At 51.8% G+C, this 17,895-nt stretch overlaps 1 protein-coding gene across 8 annotated transcripts in view; it reads right to left on the minus strand.

Annotated features, from left to right (window-relative positions):
- The window catches only part of MARK2 (microtubule affinity regulating kinase 2), a 56,762-nt gene that overhangs the window by 11,840 nt on the left and 27,027 nt on the right, over nt 1-17,895 (minus strand). For 7 of the 8 annotated variants that reach the window (XM_058526588.1, XM_058526592.1, XM_058526590.1 and 4 more), the window contains exons 2-7: nt 4,539-4,718; nt 4,245-4,298; nt 895-943; nt 511-576; nt 352-422; nt 84-140 (exon numbers count right to left, since the gene is read on the minus strand). In XM_058526588.1, coding sequence (XP_058382571.1) covers nt 84-140; nt 352-422; nt 511-576; nt 895-943; nt 4,245-4,298; nt 4,539-4,718 — 477 coding nt within the window. Of the gene's footprint in view, nt 1-83; nt 141-351; nt 423-510; nt 577-894; nt 944-4,244; nt 4,299-4,538; nt 4,719-10,087; nt 10,262-17,895 lie in introns of those variants that run through there. The other variant, XM_058526596.1, reaches the window with a different exon arrangement.

Below are 17,895 nucleotides of genomic sequence, written 5' to 3' on the forward strand. Positions count from 1 at the left end.
AGCCTGATGGTTATGTCATGGTGAATGGAGGGCAAACAACCCAGCCCTAACTGAGAGACACGGGGGGTAAGAGCACACCTTACCTTCAAGTCTCTATGAACGATAAACTTCTGGTGACAGTACTGCACAGCAGACACTATCTGAAAGGAAGGAAGAAGGGTTAGACCAGGGGCACTTGAGGATGGGCCCCAGGGCCTGGCGGAGCTGTGACCTATTTCTAAGCTGCCACATAGATAAGCAAAGCCCAGAGGACCCTCTAAAGGCCACTTACAGACAGGCGGCTCCTCCACGTATGCCAAACCCCAAAAGGCAGAGGTTGGGCCCACACTCCATGGAGGGAGTCACACCCACCTGGCGGAATTTGGCTCGAGCCTCTTTCTCTTTCATTCTGCCATGAGCCACCAGGTAATCAAACACCTCTCCTGCAAGAGACAGGGCAGGGTCTAGGTCAGAGCTTGTGGGGTCTGGGGGATGCAGGGGCACTGGAAGAAAAGGCAGTTCCATACCTACCTCCACTAGCGTATTCCATGACAAGGTAGAGAGTTTTTTCAGTTTCGATCACTTCAAATAATTTAACTACAAGAGAAAAGGCCAAGCCATGAGTCAGAGAAGTGGCAGGGGCCATACAGCAAGCCCCAACATGCACAGGGGCATCCTAGGGATGAAAGCTCCCCCCTTCCCATTCCAGCCTCCCAAGGACCAGCTCCTCTCAGAGCAGCCGTACTACTAAGGACAGCCCAGTGGGCCGGAGGCAGAGTTGGACGTTGAGCTGGGCTTCCCCAGAGGCGGCCTTGAAGACTCCAGAAGGCAACACGCCTCAGGGAGGAGGACAGCATGCTGGCAGGCGGAGCCCTGCTGCGGGGGAAGAAGAAAGCAATGACTACTGGTTCTCACCTATGTTCGGATGGTTCAAAACCTTCATTATTCTCACTTCGCGGAACAGCTGGAAAATAAAATACCAGTGGTCACGCCTGCTCAACTTGCTCCCCTCAGGTCCCCTCTAAACAGAGCCACTGTTAGGATTCTTTTTCCAAAAGAGAAAACAGGCAAGGAAAAGAAAGAGGGCAGTTGTCCAGATCATCCATGCCTGTCCCTGAGGGCTGAGAAGCAGGTGAGAGGGACGGAGAACAGGAAGGGTCAGCGGGAGGAAACCTGGGCTCTGACGACCAGTACCCTCAGCTTCAGCACCTGCACGAGCCAGCTGCCCTCTGCTGCAGTCTACCTGAATCCAGCCCCCAAATGGCAGCCGGGTTTTGGCTGGGTGCCTCTGAAGGAGGCAGTGTGAGCCCATGCACATGAATATTCAGAAGCTGAGCTGCTTCCAAAGCTCAGTGACAAGAGAGACTCCAGCTTGGTCTGTGTGAAGGGGTGGGGGAGTTCTAAGGGGGACCCCATCATCTTCTGATTTACAGAAGTCAGAGGGCTCTGCACTAGTGGGTAGGCCTTTCTCTCCTGGGCCTCTGGGGTGGTGACAGAAGAAGCCACTCCTATATATAGCCGATGCCAATTTTAATCAAATCCACCTCCACACACTCACGCTCTCTTTGTGAAACAAAATCAGGGACTCCAAACCATACATTTCCATAAAGAAAGATGACAGAAATGAACTCCAGCCCCTCTGCGGGGGCCAGAGAACTGGAGGTGGGGTTTTTCATAACTTCCAGGCCTCATCACTTGCACAAAGAGCAGAACTAGTTGTTTTTTGTTTGTTTGTTTTTTTGGGGGGGGGTTTGGAGGATAGTTGATGGTATAAAGTGAACATTTTTTTCCCTTTAATGAGGCCCCAGAGCTTTCATGAGCTGGAATGGAAAAGAAGAGACACGCTTTTCAAAATCTTCAGGAACTTGATTCTTTTTTTTTTTTTTTTGTGAGGAAGATCAGCCCTGAGCTAACATCCATGCTAATCCTCCTCTTTTTGCTGAGGAAGACCGGCCCTGAGCTAACATCTATTGCCAATCCTCCTCCTTGTTTACCCCCAAAGCCCCAGTAGATAGTTGTATGTCATAGCTGCACATCCTTCTAGTTGCTGTATGTGGGACGTGGCCTCAGCACGGCCGGAGAAGCAGTGCGTCAGTGCACGCCCAGGATCCGAACCTGGGCCGCCAGTAGCGGAGCGCGCGCACTTAACCGCTAAGCCACGGGGCCGGCCCCAGGAACCTGATTTTGACTTTGGCTCCCTTTTCTTGTCAGAGCCCAAGTTCTTCTTGCTGCCTTCCCTGGCCCAGAAGTTGTCTCGGATGAAGAGGCAAAAAAACCCTAGACACCACCTCAGGGGCAGTAAAGGGGAGCAGCACTGAAACGGGGTCCAGGGGTAGCTGCCAGGGTTCCTCTGCTGAGGGCGGCCACTTGGTCTGGAAAGCGTGGAGTGTCCTGGGCTCGTCTAGAACCCTGAGGGGGCTAGCTTCCTCACTGTTAGTCCTTTAGGGATCACTGTGGGATCAAATTTAAATAGAGTGATTTGGCCAGAATCAGATTGGCCTTGGTAACAGAGTGTGTTAAAAGGCTTTTAAAACGGCTACATTTGTCTGGTACTGGTGCCTTCCAGCCAGTCAGAAAGAGGCAGGGAGAAAAAAGGAGGTGGGGCATAAGATGGCCTGGCCAACTCTGGCAATGATGATGATGGCAGGCTGGACGGCTCCAAAGACCAATTGGCCACGCCAAGCTGGCTTTTCCTCTATGGGGTCTGAGCCAACAGTAGCCCTCTTTCCCTTCCTTCTGGAAAGCTCCAAGCAGAGAAGCCCTGGTGATGACAGCATTGTTTCCTTTGAACCAAAGAACCTTGAAGGGCTCTCAGGGGTAACAAAAAATAAACACCTCGGTTTTGGCTGTCAGCGTGTCAGGGCACCTCAACCCACACTCTAATTCTGAGAGCGTCTCTCCCAATAACAGCCCCCAGTCCCTGGTCCCAAGCTTCCCAATCTCACTGTAGCTCACTCTGTTAGCATGAAGTGTGCCCTCTCCTAACTCAAATAACACAATGTCCTCATGAAAAGAAAAATTCAATCTGTCACGAGATGAAAAGAACTAGGTTAATCAAGGTCAGAAATTTGAGCCAGGGTCAGCTGGAGTATGAGGGCACAAAGGAAACTGGACTGACCTGAACAGGGGCAGCTTTTTGGGAGCCAGAGGGGAGATTTCCTCCTTCCCCTAACTGCCGGAGCCCAGCATGGGGAAAGTACAGAGAGTTTCCAGTTCTTTTTTTTTTTTTTTTGTGAGGAAGATCAGCCCTGAGCTAACATCCATGCCAATCCTCCTCTTTTTTTGCTGAGGAAGACTGGCCCTGGGCTAACATCCGTGCTGATCTTCCTCCATTTTATACGGGATGCCGCCACAGCATGGCCTGACAAGTGGTGCATCAGTGCGCGCCTGGGATCCGAACCCGGGGCCACCAGCAGCGGAGGGCGCGTGCTTAACCACTATGCCACGGGGCCAGCCCCAAGAGTTTCCAGTTCTACAATAACCAGCCACTGGCAAGCTGCCCCTTTCTGCAAACGAAAGTCTCCTTTTCTCACTCCTACCAGCTTCTCAGTTTCTTGAGCCGGGGGAGGGCAGGTGGTTGCACTATCCTGGAGGGCCCCCCCACCAGCTAAGTAAGACTCCTGTTTCCTGCCACAAGTCACGGAGGGAAGGAAAATTTCCACCTCATCTAGTGAAGATCACGTGCAATGACTGTGCCTTCTAGTCACACAGGGCCTGGAGGTGAGAGGCAACTGGGAGTACCTGTGCTTAACCTGCACACTGTCAGAGGCTTGGAACTGGAGTCCAGCTTCTAAAAACCCCAGGCTTCCACACTCATCCTCTGGCATGGAATCCCATGGCAGGTTCCCGGCCTCTTCTTATCCCTGTACTTCTACAGCCACTCCCTTGGCTCATTCCAGATCTGGGAGGAACTGCATGTGTTTCTAGTAATGGCTACAAACATGTGTTTTTGCATAGGGCTGGCCACAGGCCAGAAGATAACAAGATGCAGGAAGTAGGTCAGACAGGTAGGCCAAGTGGCTGGGAAGGGGCAGAAAGACTTCTAAAGAGCAGTGCCTGTGGCCAGGAAGTCCAATTAGAAGGAGTCCACACAGGGTATCAAACCAAAGCCTTCAAGACAGCAGAGCCATGGAGAGGGGCGTTGGGGATAGGGAAATGACCAGAGATTTTAAACTAGGGATTCATGAGGAGGTCCAAATGGGGTCAGTAGATCACTGACCCCGGAGGAGAGGTGTAGAAAGGGACAGGAGGTGTGGTGTGCTTACTTTCTGGAGGCTGGAGGAGTTCAGTTGAGTCTTATCGATGATCTTCACAGCTACCTGAACGTGAGACAAAAAGCTCAAGATTACCTCTTTGACCAAGCTAAACCCAGGACTCGAATCTACTTCTCTCCTTTATATTTCTGCCTCCTTTTTACCCCTTTCCTCTTAGCACCCCTATCTGATCAGATCTCACTTCTGCTTGAGAAACAAGAGGTTGGCTGTGGTAGAGGTCCCACTACTACCTGCTGGAGTGTCAACAGCTGGGAGATGCTGCCATGTTCCAACCCCAGCGCTTACCTCCTTCCCCGTTAGGATGTGCCGAGCCAGCTTCACCTTAGCGAAGTTACCCTTGCCGATGGTCTTGAGGAGCCGATAGTTGCCAATATGGGGCTGCTCGTCAGCAGAGGTGGCTGAGTTGCGGCCCCGCAGCATGTTGGACTTACTGCTGGGCTTGGAGTCGAGGTGTCCCAAGCTGGGCTTCAGGGGGGAAACATGCACACCTTTAAGTATGCTGCCCTACCAGCTCCCTACACCCTTCCCTTCAGCCCTCTGCAGAAAAAGTAAGCGGCTGGGGGTGTAGGGGCAGATTCCAGGGGCCTGGCAGGCATGCAAAGAATCATAAGGCAGGGGGGAAAAAGGAGAAAGAGTGAGCCAGTCTTCCCCCCAAGAGCACAGCGGCAGGTCCAGTGCCAACATCCTGTGGGCGCTGGAGCTTACGACCTGAGCTATGCCATCAGTGGCTCCACTGCCTGGAAATACACTCCTCCATTAATAACCCAACAGCTCCTCTGCCTCACGTGGGAGAGCGTCTCCTACTGTTCCTGTTGCCTGTTCACACCGTGAGAAGGCTGCCTCTCAAGTCGCAGGAGCAACACGATCAGAATTATTTCAAAGCACTCATCACCACCCAACACTTTACATCGACCCTTATTATTCATCATTTTGCATTGATTTGTTGTCTATCCCAATGAGAACGGAAGCTCACGAAGGCAGGCATATATCATTTATTCATTGATACATCCCAGCACCTAGACTGGACTATGGTACATGCCCAGTGAATACTCACGCAATGAATGAACTGAATGACAGGGTCTGAGCAAGGCAACAGTCTGCCCTCCTCAGATACCCCACAGCTCAAGTTAAGGGTGTGAGGAAGCAGAAATGACAACAACGGCACTGAGCAGGCATACAGACATAACACAAAAAAGGGTATGGCCCAGATGAAAACATACGTCCATACAAAGACCTGTATAATCCTCAAAGGGCTGAGCACAGAGTTACCATGTGATCCAGCAACTCCTCTCCTAGGTCCATACCCAAGAGAAATGGAAATGGATGTCCACACAAAAACCTGTAAGCCAATGTTCATGCATAATATCCTCTATTCATGATAGCCAAAAAGTGGAAACCACACAAATGTCCAACAACTGGCAAATGGATAAACAAATTACGGAATATCCACACAGTGGAATATTCGTCGGCAATAAAAAAAAATGAAGTACTGACACATGCTACAACACGGATGAACCTTGAAAACATTATGCTAAGTGAACGAAGACAGTCACAAAGGAGCCCATATTGTATGATTCATTTCTATGAAATGTCCAGAATGGGCAAATCTACACTGACAGAAAGGAGATTAGTCTAGGGCTAAGGAGGGCTGAGGAGGGGGGGGGATTTGGGGGTGACAACTAAGGGGTATGGTGTTTCTTCCTGTGATGATGAAAATGTTCATTGACAGTTGACTGTGGTGATGGATACACAGCTCTCTGAATTTCCTAAAAGACACTGAATTGTACACTTTATTTTTTTTATAATTTTATTATTATTATTTTTTTCCCCCAAAGCCCCAGTAGATAGTTGTATGTTATAGCTGCACATCCTTCTAGTTGCTGTATGTGGGACGCAGCCTCAGCATGGCCGGAGAAGCGGTGCGTCGGTGCGCGCCCGGGATCCGAACCCGGGCCACCAGCAGCGGAGCGCGCGCACTTAACTGCTAAGCCACGGGGCCGGCCCCTGAATTGTACACTTTAAATGAGTGAATTGTGTGATATGTGATTTATATCTCAATCAAACTGCTGTGAGTCTGTAACTCTAGTTCTTATTTTCCTCTCAGATGTTCCCTTGCTCCAGCAGACTAGACAAAGCAGCTGCCGAAGTCTCATCCCAGAACCATCCAGAGCTGCCTTGTAAACTTCAAGGAGACAATTTGGAGGGGAGCAGAGTGACCAGAGGAGTGTGAGTCAAAGTTCTTCACAGCCTCTGCTGGCTGTAGGTGAAGCCCTCAAAAATCACAGAGAAAAGGAACGACTTGCTACCACCCAAGGAACTGTCCAGGGTTACTTGACAAGAAGCTTGCTTTCCCTACCAGATGCTTTTTAGGCAGAAAAACAATAACACAAAGTAACTGTCCTGCTCTTGACTTTCCCCTTCTTCACTGTGTCAAGGTAGGGCCTTCCTTTCTATCTGCACTGTAGCTGCTGGCTGGTTTGGGGAGACCTGATTGACTCAGATTCCAGAAGCACATGAGGTCGGACCTCAGAGTAGAAAAGACCCCACGCGTGTGGCAGACGTGGAAGGGAGAGGTTCCTGACATCCCCTAGGCTCTTTTTCTTCTGGGAGTCCTCACCAACCTTCACACCTACAACACGTCCCCAAAGCCTCTGATGTCTGCCCACTCCAGCCCACAAAGCTCTCCTGCCCTCTGTTCTCCAGACACCCTGTAGCTCACCTAAGCCAGGCTGGTCCTCATGCAGCATTGCTAGACCAGTGGATTTTCAAATACTTGGTTTTTTCCCCTCCAAAAGGAACTCTAGGGTTCACACCCCTTGCAGAGAAGGGCATTTCTAGGCCCTGCTGGTACCCGCATTTGGGTCAGTCTACCGAAGGGCACCCTGAGCCCCATCCTTCAGGGTCCTGAAGGCCTGGCCTCCATGGCCTACCTGTTCCCATCCCCAACCTCCCTGCAAGTGCTGCTACACTGCCTATTGCCCTACCCGGCCTGCCTAAGGGGCCATGAACAGGGGAAATCTTCCCTCTGCCCCAACTCCTACGAGAGGAAGATGGGTGGAAAAGTTTCCCTGGCAACCTCCAATTCACCTCCTAAGTTTCTTGTCACCCCCCTCTTTTCTGAGGATATGAGCCAAATGCAGCAGGAGCTTGGCAGTCTCAAATCCTCAAAATTTGGAATAGGGATTTAGTGTCTAGCTGAGGATTTAGTCCCTTGGCCCCTCTGAAGCCAAGTCTGGGAATCCCACCGCCTGTCCTGAGCTCTGCTCTGCCCATCCCTCTTGGGTCTCTGGCCCCAGGAGCTGGTCTGTGTGGCACAGCAGGACAGCACTCCCAGCCAGGCTCAGCTGCATGAGGAACGTCAAGGAACATCCACAACCACAAGAAGGGCTCTGTCATCCACGCGCCTCCTTACTGGGGTAGAGAGTTGTGATTAAGAGTGTAGATGCCAGGGCCGGCCCCGTGGCTTAGTGGTTAAGAGCACGCGCTCCGCTACTGGCGGCCCGGGTTCGGATCCCGGGCGCGCACCGACGCACCGCTTCTCCGGCCATGCTGAGGCCGCGTCCCACATGCAGCAACTAGAAGGATGTGCAACTGTGACATACAACTATCTACTGGGGCTTTGGGGGGGGGATAAAAAAAAGGAGGAGGACTGGCAATAGATGTTAGCTCAGAGCCAGTCTTCCTCAGCAAAAAGAGAAGGATTAGCACGGATGTTAGCTCAGGGCTGATCTTCCTCACAAAAAAAAAAAAGAGTGTAGATGTCAGAGACAAACTGCCAGGGTTCGAATCGTAAATCTGCCACTTACTCAACAGACGCTAACTTTATTATTATCAACACCAGACTTAAGAGGGAGAAGAGATTATTACAAAGCAGGAAGGAAACCATCCAAGAGATGACCGGTGTAGGGTGATCCCACGCATCTGTGGTCTAGTGGATGGTCTAGTGGATGGTCTAGTGGATGCTGAGGAGCTCTATCCAACAGAACGTGGCTCCTCCACTTACCAGCGTTAGTTTCCTTATTTGTAAAGTGGTGATAAAATATTCCCTACTTCACATTAGGCAGGTGAGAGAACACACGTAAAATGCTTTATCCAACACTCAATAAGGAGCAACCGTTATTGCCATTATTTTAAGTTCCCAAATACTACTGTCTGCAAAGCCAGAAGTCTCATTGTCAACAAGATTTCCGCATGTAAGTTGAGCCCTCCTGAGCCAGCTGCAGCCCAGATGGAGGCCAACCAGAGATGCTATGGGCTGCCCCACCCGAGAGAGGTCCAGGTGGAGTGTCGGCAGCCCTCTCCTCTGGCCCCATTGCCCACCTGCACCAGCACCTCTAGCCTTCACAGCAGGGGACTAGACAGGGCAGCCGTGAAGGGCTGGTTCCAAGTTGGGTATCCAGGAGAGTAAGAGAGAGAAGGTTCTGCTTGTCCAGGACCCAGGGAAGCAGAGAACACTGGCACATCTCTTTGATCCCCTGCTCCCAAAGTCACCCATTCCCCTTTCAGGACTGAACCTCCCAACCCTCAGGACTGAAAGGGCACAGTCCTTCTCTTACCCCCTTCCCCTCTTCCACGTTCTAAGATGCTTCCCACAGCAGGGATGGCGGCCAGGGTGAGGAGAACCCGCGGGGAGGAAGCAGAGAATGGAGAAAGGGAGGAGAGAAAGGAGAAAGTCTCCAATAGAAAATGTTTCTTGGACCAAGGTCCCAAGCGAGGCAGCTTCCCTGAAGGCTGAAGAGGAGGGAAGGGTGTGTGGTGGCTATCGTGGAGAGAGAGTCCCCTCCCTAGTTCTGACTAGGCCCATTCAGCCTGGACCCACATCTCACCAACAGAGTGAGGGGCTGAGGACTAGCTGCCCTTCTGGGCCAAATGAACAGGATCTGGCTAAAGCCATGCTCTCCCCTCCTCTATCCTCCTTGCTCACAGTAAGACAGAGAACACCAGATACTCCCAAAGCTCTGGCCTACAGCACACCCCAGGCAGGCCCCAAAGGTCTGAGGAAGTCTGCTGAAAGTAGACCCCAGGGCTCTCAGGCAGCCTTCAGAAAGAACAAGGGGGTCACCTGTGAGGCAGTATGTGGAACCAAATGGCAGGCCTGATTCAGAAGTAGGGCCCTAACAGCTTCAGGGTCCTCCAAAAAGAGGAGAGAATGCAGGACGCAGAGGATAAAAGAAAAAGAGAGTCTGATCTCCAGCGGGCCCTTCAACCTGGAATCTCAGAAGTCGGCGCAGGCGTGCTGCCAGGTTCACCCGGAAGACAGCCTCCACCCCGAGAGGCCCGGCGCTGACTCAGGTAGGCAGGGGCCCTTCCCTAGTGCTGGAGGCTCCTACCAACAGCTTTCCCCCAGAAAAGCTCGTGCTTTGGGGCTCTGCATTCTGGGTTGGCCTCAAGCGTCCTGAGGTTTCCCCAGGGCTGAGAAGGGGCCAAGCCAGGAGGGGTGACAGGCAGGCACTCCTTGGCCAGAGGCAGAGTAAGCCCAGGCACCGTGGAGTGGAGAAAGAAAAGCGTCCCTTGGGCACTATCCTTGGGTGACCGCCCCAGATCCCAGTCTCCCTCACTGTCACACCAGAGCGCCCTCCCTGAGACCCTGCCTGTCACCTGCCCCTTCCTCTCACTCTGGTTGAGCCTGCTGACTCCATCTAAGGGGAGATGACTCCTGGTATTTACTCTTCCTTTCTCAGCCAATGCCTCTTCATCTGGAAACCCTTCCCATGATTTTACTGCCCCATGCTAGTGCCTGGCTCCATTCAGCAATTCTTTAAAGATGCGGTGTTTGGGGTGGGAGGAAGGAAAGAAGAGGGGGTAATCCTAGAGCTAAAAAGGGGAAAACATACCCGGCTGGAGAAAGGGACAAGGACTACCAGCGACTTCCATTCAGCAGAGCCCACAGCAGAACCTGTCAGGCAGCGAGGGCAAAGTACAGAGGCCGGGAAGAGCCAGGCCCAGGGCGGGGGCTGCCGGCTCCGCCAGCCACCCTTACTCAGCCGCCAGCCACCCTTACTCAGCCGCCAGCCACCCTTACTCAGCCGAAGCAGGCGACACCTTCCACCACCTCCTCAGTGAAAAGTAGCGAAACAGCCAGGCCGAACGGCTCCTGCCTGGGAGCCTGGACGGTGTCGCAACCGAAACCACCACTAGCAGACAGAGCCGGGGCTTGGCAAAGAGAGCAACGGGGACCAAGCCCCACCACTTCCCGCACGCCAGGGCCTGGTGGCCAGGAAATGCATGCAGTTCCAGGACACTACACCAGGAGCAAGGTGGGAGGAAAGGGGCAGGAGGGGCACGAGAAGGAAGGAGACAGAGAGAGAAAGAGGCGGGTTTAGATCAACTTCCTTCTCCCTTCCCCCTCCCCCTCCCCGGAAGTGGGCTGCCCCACCCTCCCCAAGGTGCTTTGCTGGGTAACAGCTGGGACAGGGTGAGGAGGAGACTCAGTCTAGCCAGGGCTGTCATAAAGTCCTTATCTCACCTGCAGCAGGTGGGACCTGGGTAAGGGCTTGAATGAGACACGCTGACCCAGAGAGCAGCAGCGAAGACCAGCAAACTACCCCTCAAGAAGGAGGGTGGGGAGAGGGGAGCAGAAACCAGCCACCCAACTGTGGCAGATGGACCTCCTACTTCACAAAATGCAGTGTTTAACCTTAGTGTATATTCCACTTACACGCAAAATATTTTGGACATAACTTCAGGAGGTTCAGGGACCTTGTGAAGCCCCTTAGAGGTCTGTGGGTTCTAGACTAAGAACCTTTGTCACTGATAGAGAATGATGTTTAATCCTAAATTTTGCCCAAAGGCTGGGGAACAAACCAAATGTTCCTTCTAAGTCCCTTCCAGCCCTGACTCTGGGAGTCTATCCCTAGGTTCCCACCCCCTTCCGGGTCTCCAACCCCCCCTTACCCCTCGCCGCCCCAACACTGCTTTCTTTAACTCTGAGGGCCTGTGGGCAGCAAGGGCAGCCATTTGCACACCTTTCTCCTGCAAAGCCCCTGCTTTCTAGGCATCTGGTGACGTGGGGCAGGCTGGAGCCCACACTTGTCTGTGTTCTGTGCTCTGATCATGGCCTTTCTTCTGGCTCCCAGATCTATTTCACACTCATTCCACTACTCCAGGCTAGAATCTGTCCCATTAAGCAACTCTTTAAAGATCTTGTGCTGGTCGGCCATAAATACCTCTAGGGAAGGGCAAAACCTCCTCTGTGCCCTCACACACCTGAGCACAGACATTTGGGAGACCATGCTACTCAGTGTTCACCTTACGTATGAGCCCTGGTCAACAGAGTCGACACTTCTGACACTACCATCTGCCGGCACTTACTTCCTATGTTCTCCATACCACAGACCTATGGGGTAGGTAGCATCCTCATTTCACAGATGAGAAATTAAAGCACAGAGGTTAAGAGACTTGCCCAACTTGTCTCCAAGTCTTGCAGTGCAGAGCTGGGACTGGAGCCCAAGGGATCTCGTGCCCGCTTCAGCACTTTTTTTTTTTTTTTCGTGAGGAGATCAGCCCTGTGCTAACATCCGCCAATCCTCCTCTTTTTTTTTGCCGAGGAAGACGGCCCTGGGCTAACATCCGTGCCCATCCTCCTCCACTTTATATGGGACGCCGCCACAGCATGGCCTGCCAAAGCAGTGCGTCGGTGCGCGCCCGGGATCCGAACCAGCGAACCCCGGGCTGCCGCAGCGGAGCGCGCACACCCAACCACTTGCGCCACCGGGCCGGCCCCTTCAGCACTCTTTACCAGCCCCCTTTACCAGGTTCTCATCAACCCTTCTTGATGCCTAATGTGCTCTTATTTCCCCTAAAAGAAGATAAGTCCCTGGCTCTTCCCTCCAAGGAGGGGAAAGACGTGAAGACTCAGGAAAGGTACCTGGGATAACATGAATGCCAAAGGCCAGTTAAGGCCAGTGGGGAGGGCTGTTTTAAGGCCCACCCAGGTGGTCCCATAGCAATCCCTCCTCTCACTCCTTCTCAAAGTGGGCCCTGATCTCAAGGAAAGAAGTCAGGGTTTATTCTGGACCCTGGGCTCAGGCCTGCTTGGGACCACTTGCCCCTTCACTCAGAAGCCAGAGCAGGATGAGACGGCTTCACTTTTCCAGTCCCCAGAATTCTGCAATGTGACAGAAGGATTGTTTCCTCAATCCTATTTGTGGGAGGCATTAAGGGGTTTTGTAAACTGAGGAAGCACCAAGCACTAACCTCAAACAGACAGGATGGGGAGAGATGGGGTAGGACTGAACTGAAAAGTCATGTGGCTGTGGCAAGTTGCTAGTTCTTTAACCCTTCCTCCTTCGCTGCATCCAGGAGCCTTCTGTGCATCCTTTGATCCTGGGAAACTGTCACTCTCAACTGCCAAGAATCAACAGACCACCAGAGCATTCTGGGTAGGAGAGACCTTGTAACCATGGTAAGCACTGATCAGTGGAGAGGCTGGATACACCCCCCATCCCTGAAATTAACTGTGATGGCTCCACCTGGGGACCCCCCATCCCTTTAATACCCCATTACAGAGGGGAGGTGGGGGCTGTATATAACTGTCAAAGGGCTGCTCCATCTTTCCAGCCAGGGTAAGTGACAAAAGAGACCAGCAGAGCCTGCAACTGAAGCACAAAGCTGAAAGTTAGGTAGTTCACTGCCCTTTAGCTCTCTGAGCTGCAAGCCTCACCCCAAGGCAGGAGGACCAGCACTGCAGCATGGGCCACGAGGAGAGCCTACAGGCCTCAAAGCAGCCACAGCAGAAACCAGTGCCTGCCTGGGAAGAGCAGCAGGCAAGAACTGACCAGCAGTGAGATCAGAACTGAGCCCCTCCAGCTCACTCCCCTTCATGCATAGAAGCCACAACGTAATGAACACCCTTCCAATCTCCTATCTTTTGTGTGTGTGTATGTGTGAGGACCACTGGCCCTGAGCTAACATCTGTGCCCATCATCCTCCATTTTGTATGTGGGATGCTACCACAGCATGGCTTGATGACTGGTGCAACGGTCCACGCCCGAGATTCGAACCTGTGAACCCTGGGCTGCCAAAGCAGAGCGTACGAACTTAACCACTATGCCACTGGGCCAGCCCCAATCTTCTGTCTTCAGAGCCACTTGAAATGCTGGGCTCCTCTTCAAACACAGTGGATTCTACCGAGCAACTAGGGCTTCAGAAGCTTCTAGCTCCATTTCATCCCTAAGAATCTGCTCACTGGGGTCTGGTCTCTATCTCAATCCAGAGGAGGGATCAGGGCCAGTTGCCAAGATCAGAGAGATCTGGTTCCTGCCTTCTAGAAACTTAGAGGAAGGGAAGTGTACATTAGTCTCACTACAGTATCTCTACTCACTGTACTGAGGGGGCAGGAGAGCACAGCAGGGGAGCCCTGTCTTTGCTCCTTACCAGCTGACTGAACACGAGCAGGATTCCTCTCGAAGTCTCAGTGTCCTCCTGTGAGACATGAGGATACTAGCTGCACCCAGTTCACAGGATTAGTGTGAAGAAGAAACAAGGAAATCCACGCCAGTGCTGACCACAGCACCTGGTGTTCAGTAAGGTCCCGACAATGTTTCTATGATCTCTCTTCACTTTCAGTAGGAACCTTTGTTTCCGTCTCAAGGGATTCTCTGAGCCCTGAGAAGGGCTATGATCTCTAAGAACTTGACTACAAGTACCAGTGTAGCGAAGATAGTATTCCTTCTAGAATAAGGAAAAGTCAAATTTCTACTATGGCTGGACTGTCAGGCAAAAAGGACCCTCTTTCCTAACATAAACCCATTCCTGCCAAGTTGTGGGTGAATGAGACGGCAGCCACACACCTCTGCCCTCTGAGTAGCCCCAAGGAGGAAGAAAGTGTGCCTGCTCTGCCGTTTCTCATTGGTTCCTTAACTCCTTCCTCCCAGAAAAAGCCTAAGAAACAGCCGACATACCAGTACCACATGGTGCCAAGGGCTGGGGGAAGCTCGCATTGCCAGCCTTACACTCCATTCGGCTCCTCCCTGTACCAGTGGGTTACTGTAACCATGGAGACCAACAAGTTCCTCCATATCACAGGAGAGCCAGCCTGCCAGCAGCCCAGGGCTCTGGGGGAGGCAGAAGGCAGCCTGCAGCAGGAAGGTTGACTCACTTTACAGAGGACTGTGGGGAGCTCATGGAGACTAACCAGTGCAGCTGAGGTGCCTGGGCCTCCCTCTAACTTCCTTTTCTTTGCCTAGTAGTTTGTGTTTTTAGCACACTGTCTGGCTGTTTAAGGTGCGGCAATGAAGGGCATCACTCTGGAGTTAGACAGACCTGCGGGGGGACCCCAACTCCACCACTCTGGCTGCCGTGTAGGGCACAGGTCGGAATTGTGGTATGAAGGGTTACACAGACACACACACACTAAAAGCAAGGCTCCAACTATCATATGATGCCTTCTTTTAAGTGATCCAAGTAAGTAAACCCTCTTATCCCTTGTTTATCCCAAATCCTTTTGTTCAAAGAATTATCCAGACATCTTCTTAGCTGAGAGTGATCTCTCCCTTCTCTGGACTCTCACAGCACACTATCTGTACCTGTTCATCTCTTCTGACTTAACCCCCACGCCTTAACCTCCTCAAGCTGAGACGTCGGAGACAGTATCTTGCTAATCTTCACATGCCTTAGTGCCTAACAGTGACTGTACCTAGCTGGCCCATGTTAAAATACACACAGAATAAAAACGGTACAACCTTTTGATCCTTAGAGTTGCCCTTCCTCCATCCCCCCAAGAGATAAGACAAGGGCAGAGGAAGGAAGATTAAAACCTCTAACCATGAGACCCCTTTCCCCTCTTTCAAGGCATTTATTGCCCTCTGAAGTTGGTTGGTTACTATCTGTCCTTCCCATTAGACTACACTACAAAGGGAGGGACCCTGGTCTGTCTTATTCATAGCCCACAACAGTGACTATAGCACAGAGCAGAAGTATTGAATAAGATACTAAACAAAGAAATGTGCACAAACGCATAAACAAGAAACGTGCTGGGGCAGCTTCATGACAGTCTCCGGGACCCAGACCAATAACCCACGAGTTGTCTCTGCGGGCAACATCCACGTGGGCAGTGGGCCACCAGATCCCCTCCCCCAAGGATGGATGACATCTATGGAGCATTAGTTCTACTAAGAAGCTTTCTCAGGTGGTGATACGGCCGGCCCCTGGTGCTCTCTCCTGACACAAAGCTCGAGGCAAAGGTGGTCACCAAGGTGAACTAGAGACAGACTCAGAATACAGGCACAGCCAGGGACCAGTAGGGCCTACCCTATCCCCGCTGCCTGGCCCCCCTCTCAACCAAAGCCCTCCTTTCGTCACAGAAGGGGTACCCTCTCCTCCAAACTTCCTGCTGCCCGACAATCACCAGGCCCTCCCACTTAAGACAGTTTTCTCTGCCTTTCTACATTCAACCCCTCCACTGCTTTGCTATCAAAACCACTGTGTCTTGCTGTGACAATGCAATGCAGCTCAAGTCATTCTAAGAGCTCCTGATTTGGGGAAGTGACAGTGACTTGTAGGAGACATTTGTTTACTGTTTGCCACACTGAGAGCTCTGCTTTAATATTTCCTCCTTGAACCACTGTACTGACTGTAAGACCCTGTCAACTCTAGAGGGCCAAAAAATTCACCCATACACAGCTGCCTCCTTTCCTGCTGTACAAACCAGCACTCCCATCCTGCCCCCCACCCCTCCCCAAACTGCCTCCTGTTACAGAAAAGCAAAGGAACTAAAAACAGCAGCTGGGGAGTGCAGGTGACTCACCCAGCATAATCATCTCCTCCCAGAATCTCCCATCTTCTCCTGGGGTTTTTGCCAACACAAAGTAAAATAGAAGCACAAGATCTTAAAAAAAAAAAAAAAACTCGCTCAGCATTTATGCCACAGCCTTTCCACCTGAGTGTAGATTTAACCCTTTATCTCTACCCTTTCCAGTGTGGTTTCCTTAAAGTGTCTTCATGCTGAGGAGCAGATCCGGCCCAGGGCTGGAGAACAGGCCTTCTGGGTCCTATTCAGCCCCAGTTCTACACTGGAAGGTGCCGAATAAGACGTGTGCTGCTCTCCACTGCATCCTCCTCTGGAGGTGGGAAAAATACTGCCCTCCTACTCCTCTAGTTTCAGAGGGAGGAGGAGGAGGAAACGTCAGATGAAACACTGGGACAAAGTTTGCTGCCCCAGAAGTCACCATGGCCAGAGATCAGAGTCAAGCAGGAGAAGTAGTAACAGAAACCACCTAAGGCTGTCACGGCCACTCTTGCCTCAGCACTGTCCCCACCTGGCCAGGCTGCAACGTGGCTGCTCCACTTAAGTGACCATTAAAAATCCAAGTGGCCACTCTTTCCATAAGCAACCCCCCACCGGGCTGCTCCTGCTCACAGTGTTATCTTCCTCCTGCAACAGAACTGCCCACACCAACAGGTGAGGGCACTTGAGCTGTGAAACTGGGGGTGCCTCTGTTTCCGGTGCTACCTGACAATGGGTCAAATCAGCCCAAACTGAGAATTCAGTCTCACCTGTCCCTCAGAACCATCACAGGACACAAGTACAGCTCTCAGCAACGTTTCTGCATAGGAAGTGATGTGTGTGTGTGTTTCTTTTTGTCTTTGTGATTTGGCATCCAGAAGGATGACTTACTTTTGTGATAGATGGTGTTACGACTAGAAAGTAATGAGGACTCTTCCAGAAGGCACATGCAAATCTGTCGCAGCATATTAGTCAAGAAATCCCCAACTTACCAGAAGTTCCGTTCTGAGAAGGGGCTATTTTCCCAGAGAAACACGTTTCAAATGGAGGTTGTGTTCTCAGGCCAGCCCATGAGGGCCCACCATTGTAACTAAAGTAGTATATTTGCCATACTGAAGACATAAACCATAGTCCAGCACAGGGAAATGAATTCAGTGTTCCAAGGTGGGGCCTAGGAACATATCTTTGCTCTCCAAGCAGCATGGGTAGCAGAAACTGGGGCTCTCTAACCTTCAAACCCTGGGTGAAGGCTTGAAAAAAGAGGACTTGAGGTGGGCAAGGGGGCTTCAAAACATTTGGGGTATTCGGGTAGGAGAGAGGGTCTAAGGAGATATGAACCCAGGTGGAGACGAGGAATTAGGCTCAAGGAAAGGAATTTTGAGTAGGTACTGCCTTAGAGGAGAGAAGGGCTAATTAAGGAAGACCAGAGAGAAAAACTTTCAGCTAGAGAGACACAGTCCCCTGACATATCAGGAGCAAATGTTCTTTAGAACTGTCTCCTTGCTTGGCAAATGAAGCCGGAGAGGCGCCTCATATCTGCCTCACTAGGCCTGTGGCTGCCACTGCAGTTTCAACCCTGGGCTGAGGGCAGAGACTGCTGGATCCTGTCACTGACTGGCCATGACCCGGGCAGGTGCCCTGGCTAGCTTGCCAGATAAATGGAGGGGGTTCATTTGTGAGAAGTTAGGTGGAGAAGATTGGAAAGCACAAGCTCCTCTGTGAGGCTAACTACATGTCAGCTTCTGACTTTAGGCCTAGTTTGTCCCCCAAAGCCAAACACTGTTCATTTGCTGGTGGCAATGAGAGTTCTACTCCGAGTGCCCTAGCTATTTGTGCATTTGGCCTGGGAGCAGAGAGTACGGTAAAGGAGATAACAGCCATCTTCCATTACAAGTGCCTTCTTAAAAAGCACTCTTT

Source organism: Diceros bicornis, chromosome 31 (assembly GCF_020826845.1).
Source record: "Diceros bicornis minor isolate mBicDic1 chromosome 31, mDicBic1.mat.cur, whole genome shotgun sequence".
Taxonomy (NCBI): domain Eukaryota; kingdom Metazoa; phylum Chordata; class Mammalia; order Perissodactyla; family Rhinocerotidae; genus Diceros; species Diceros bicornis.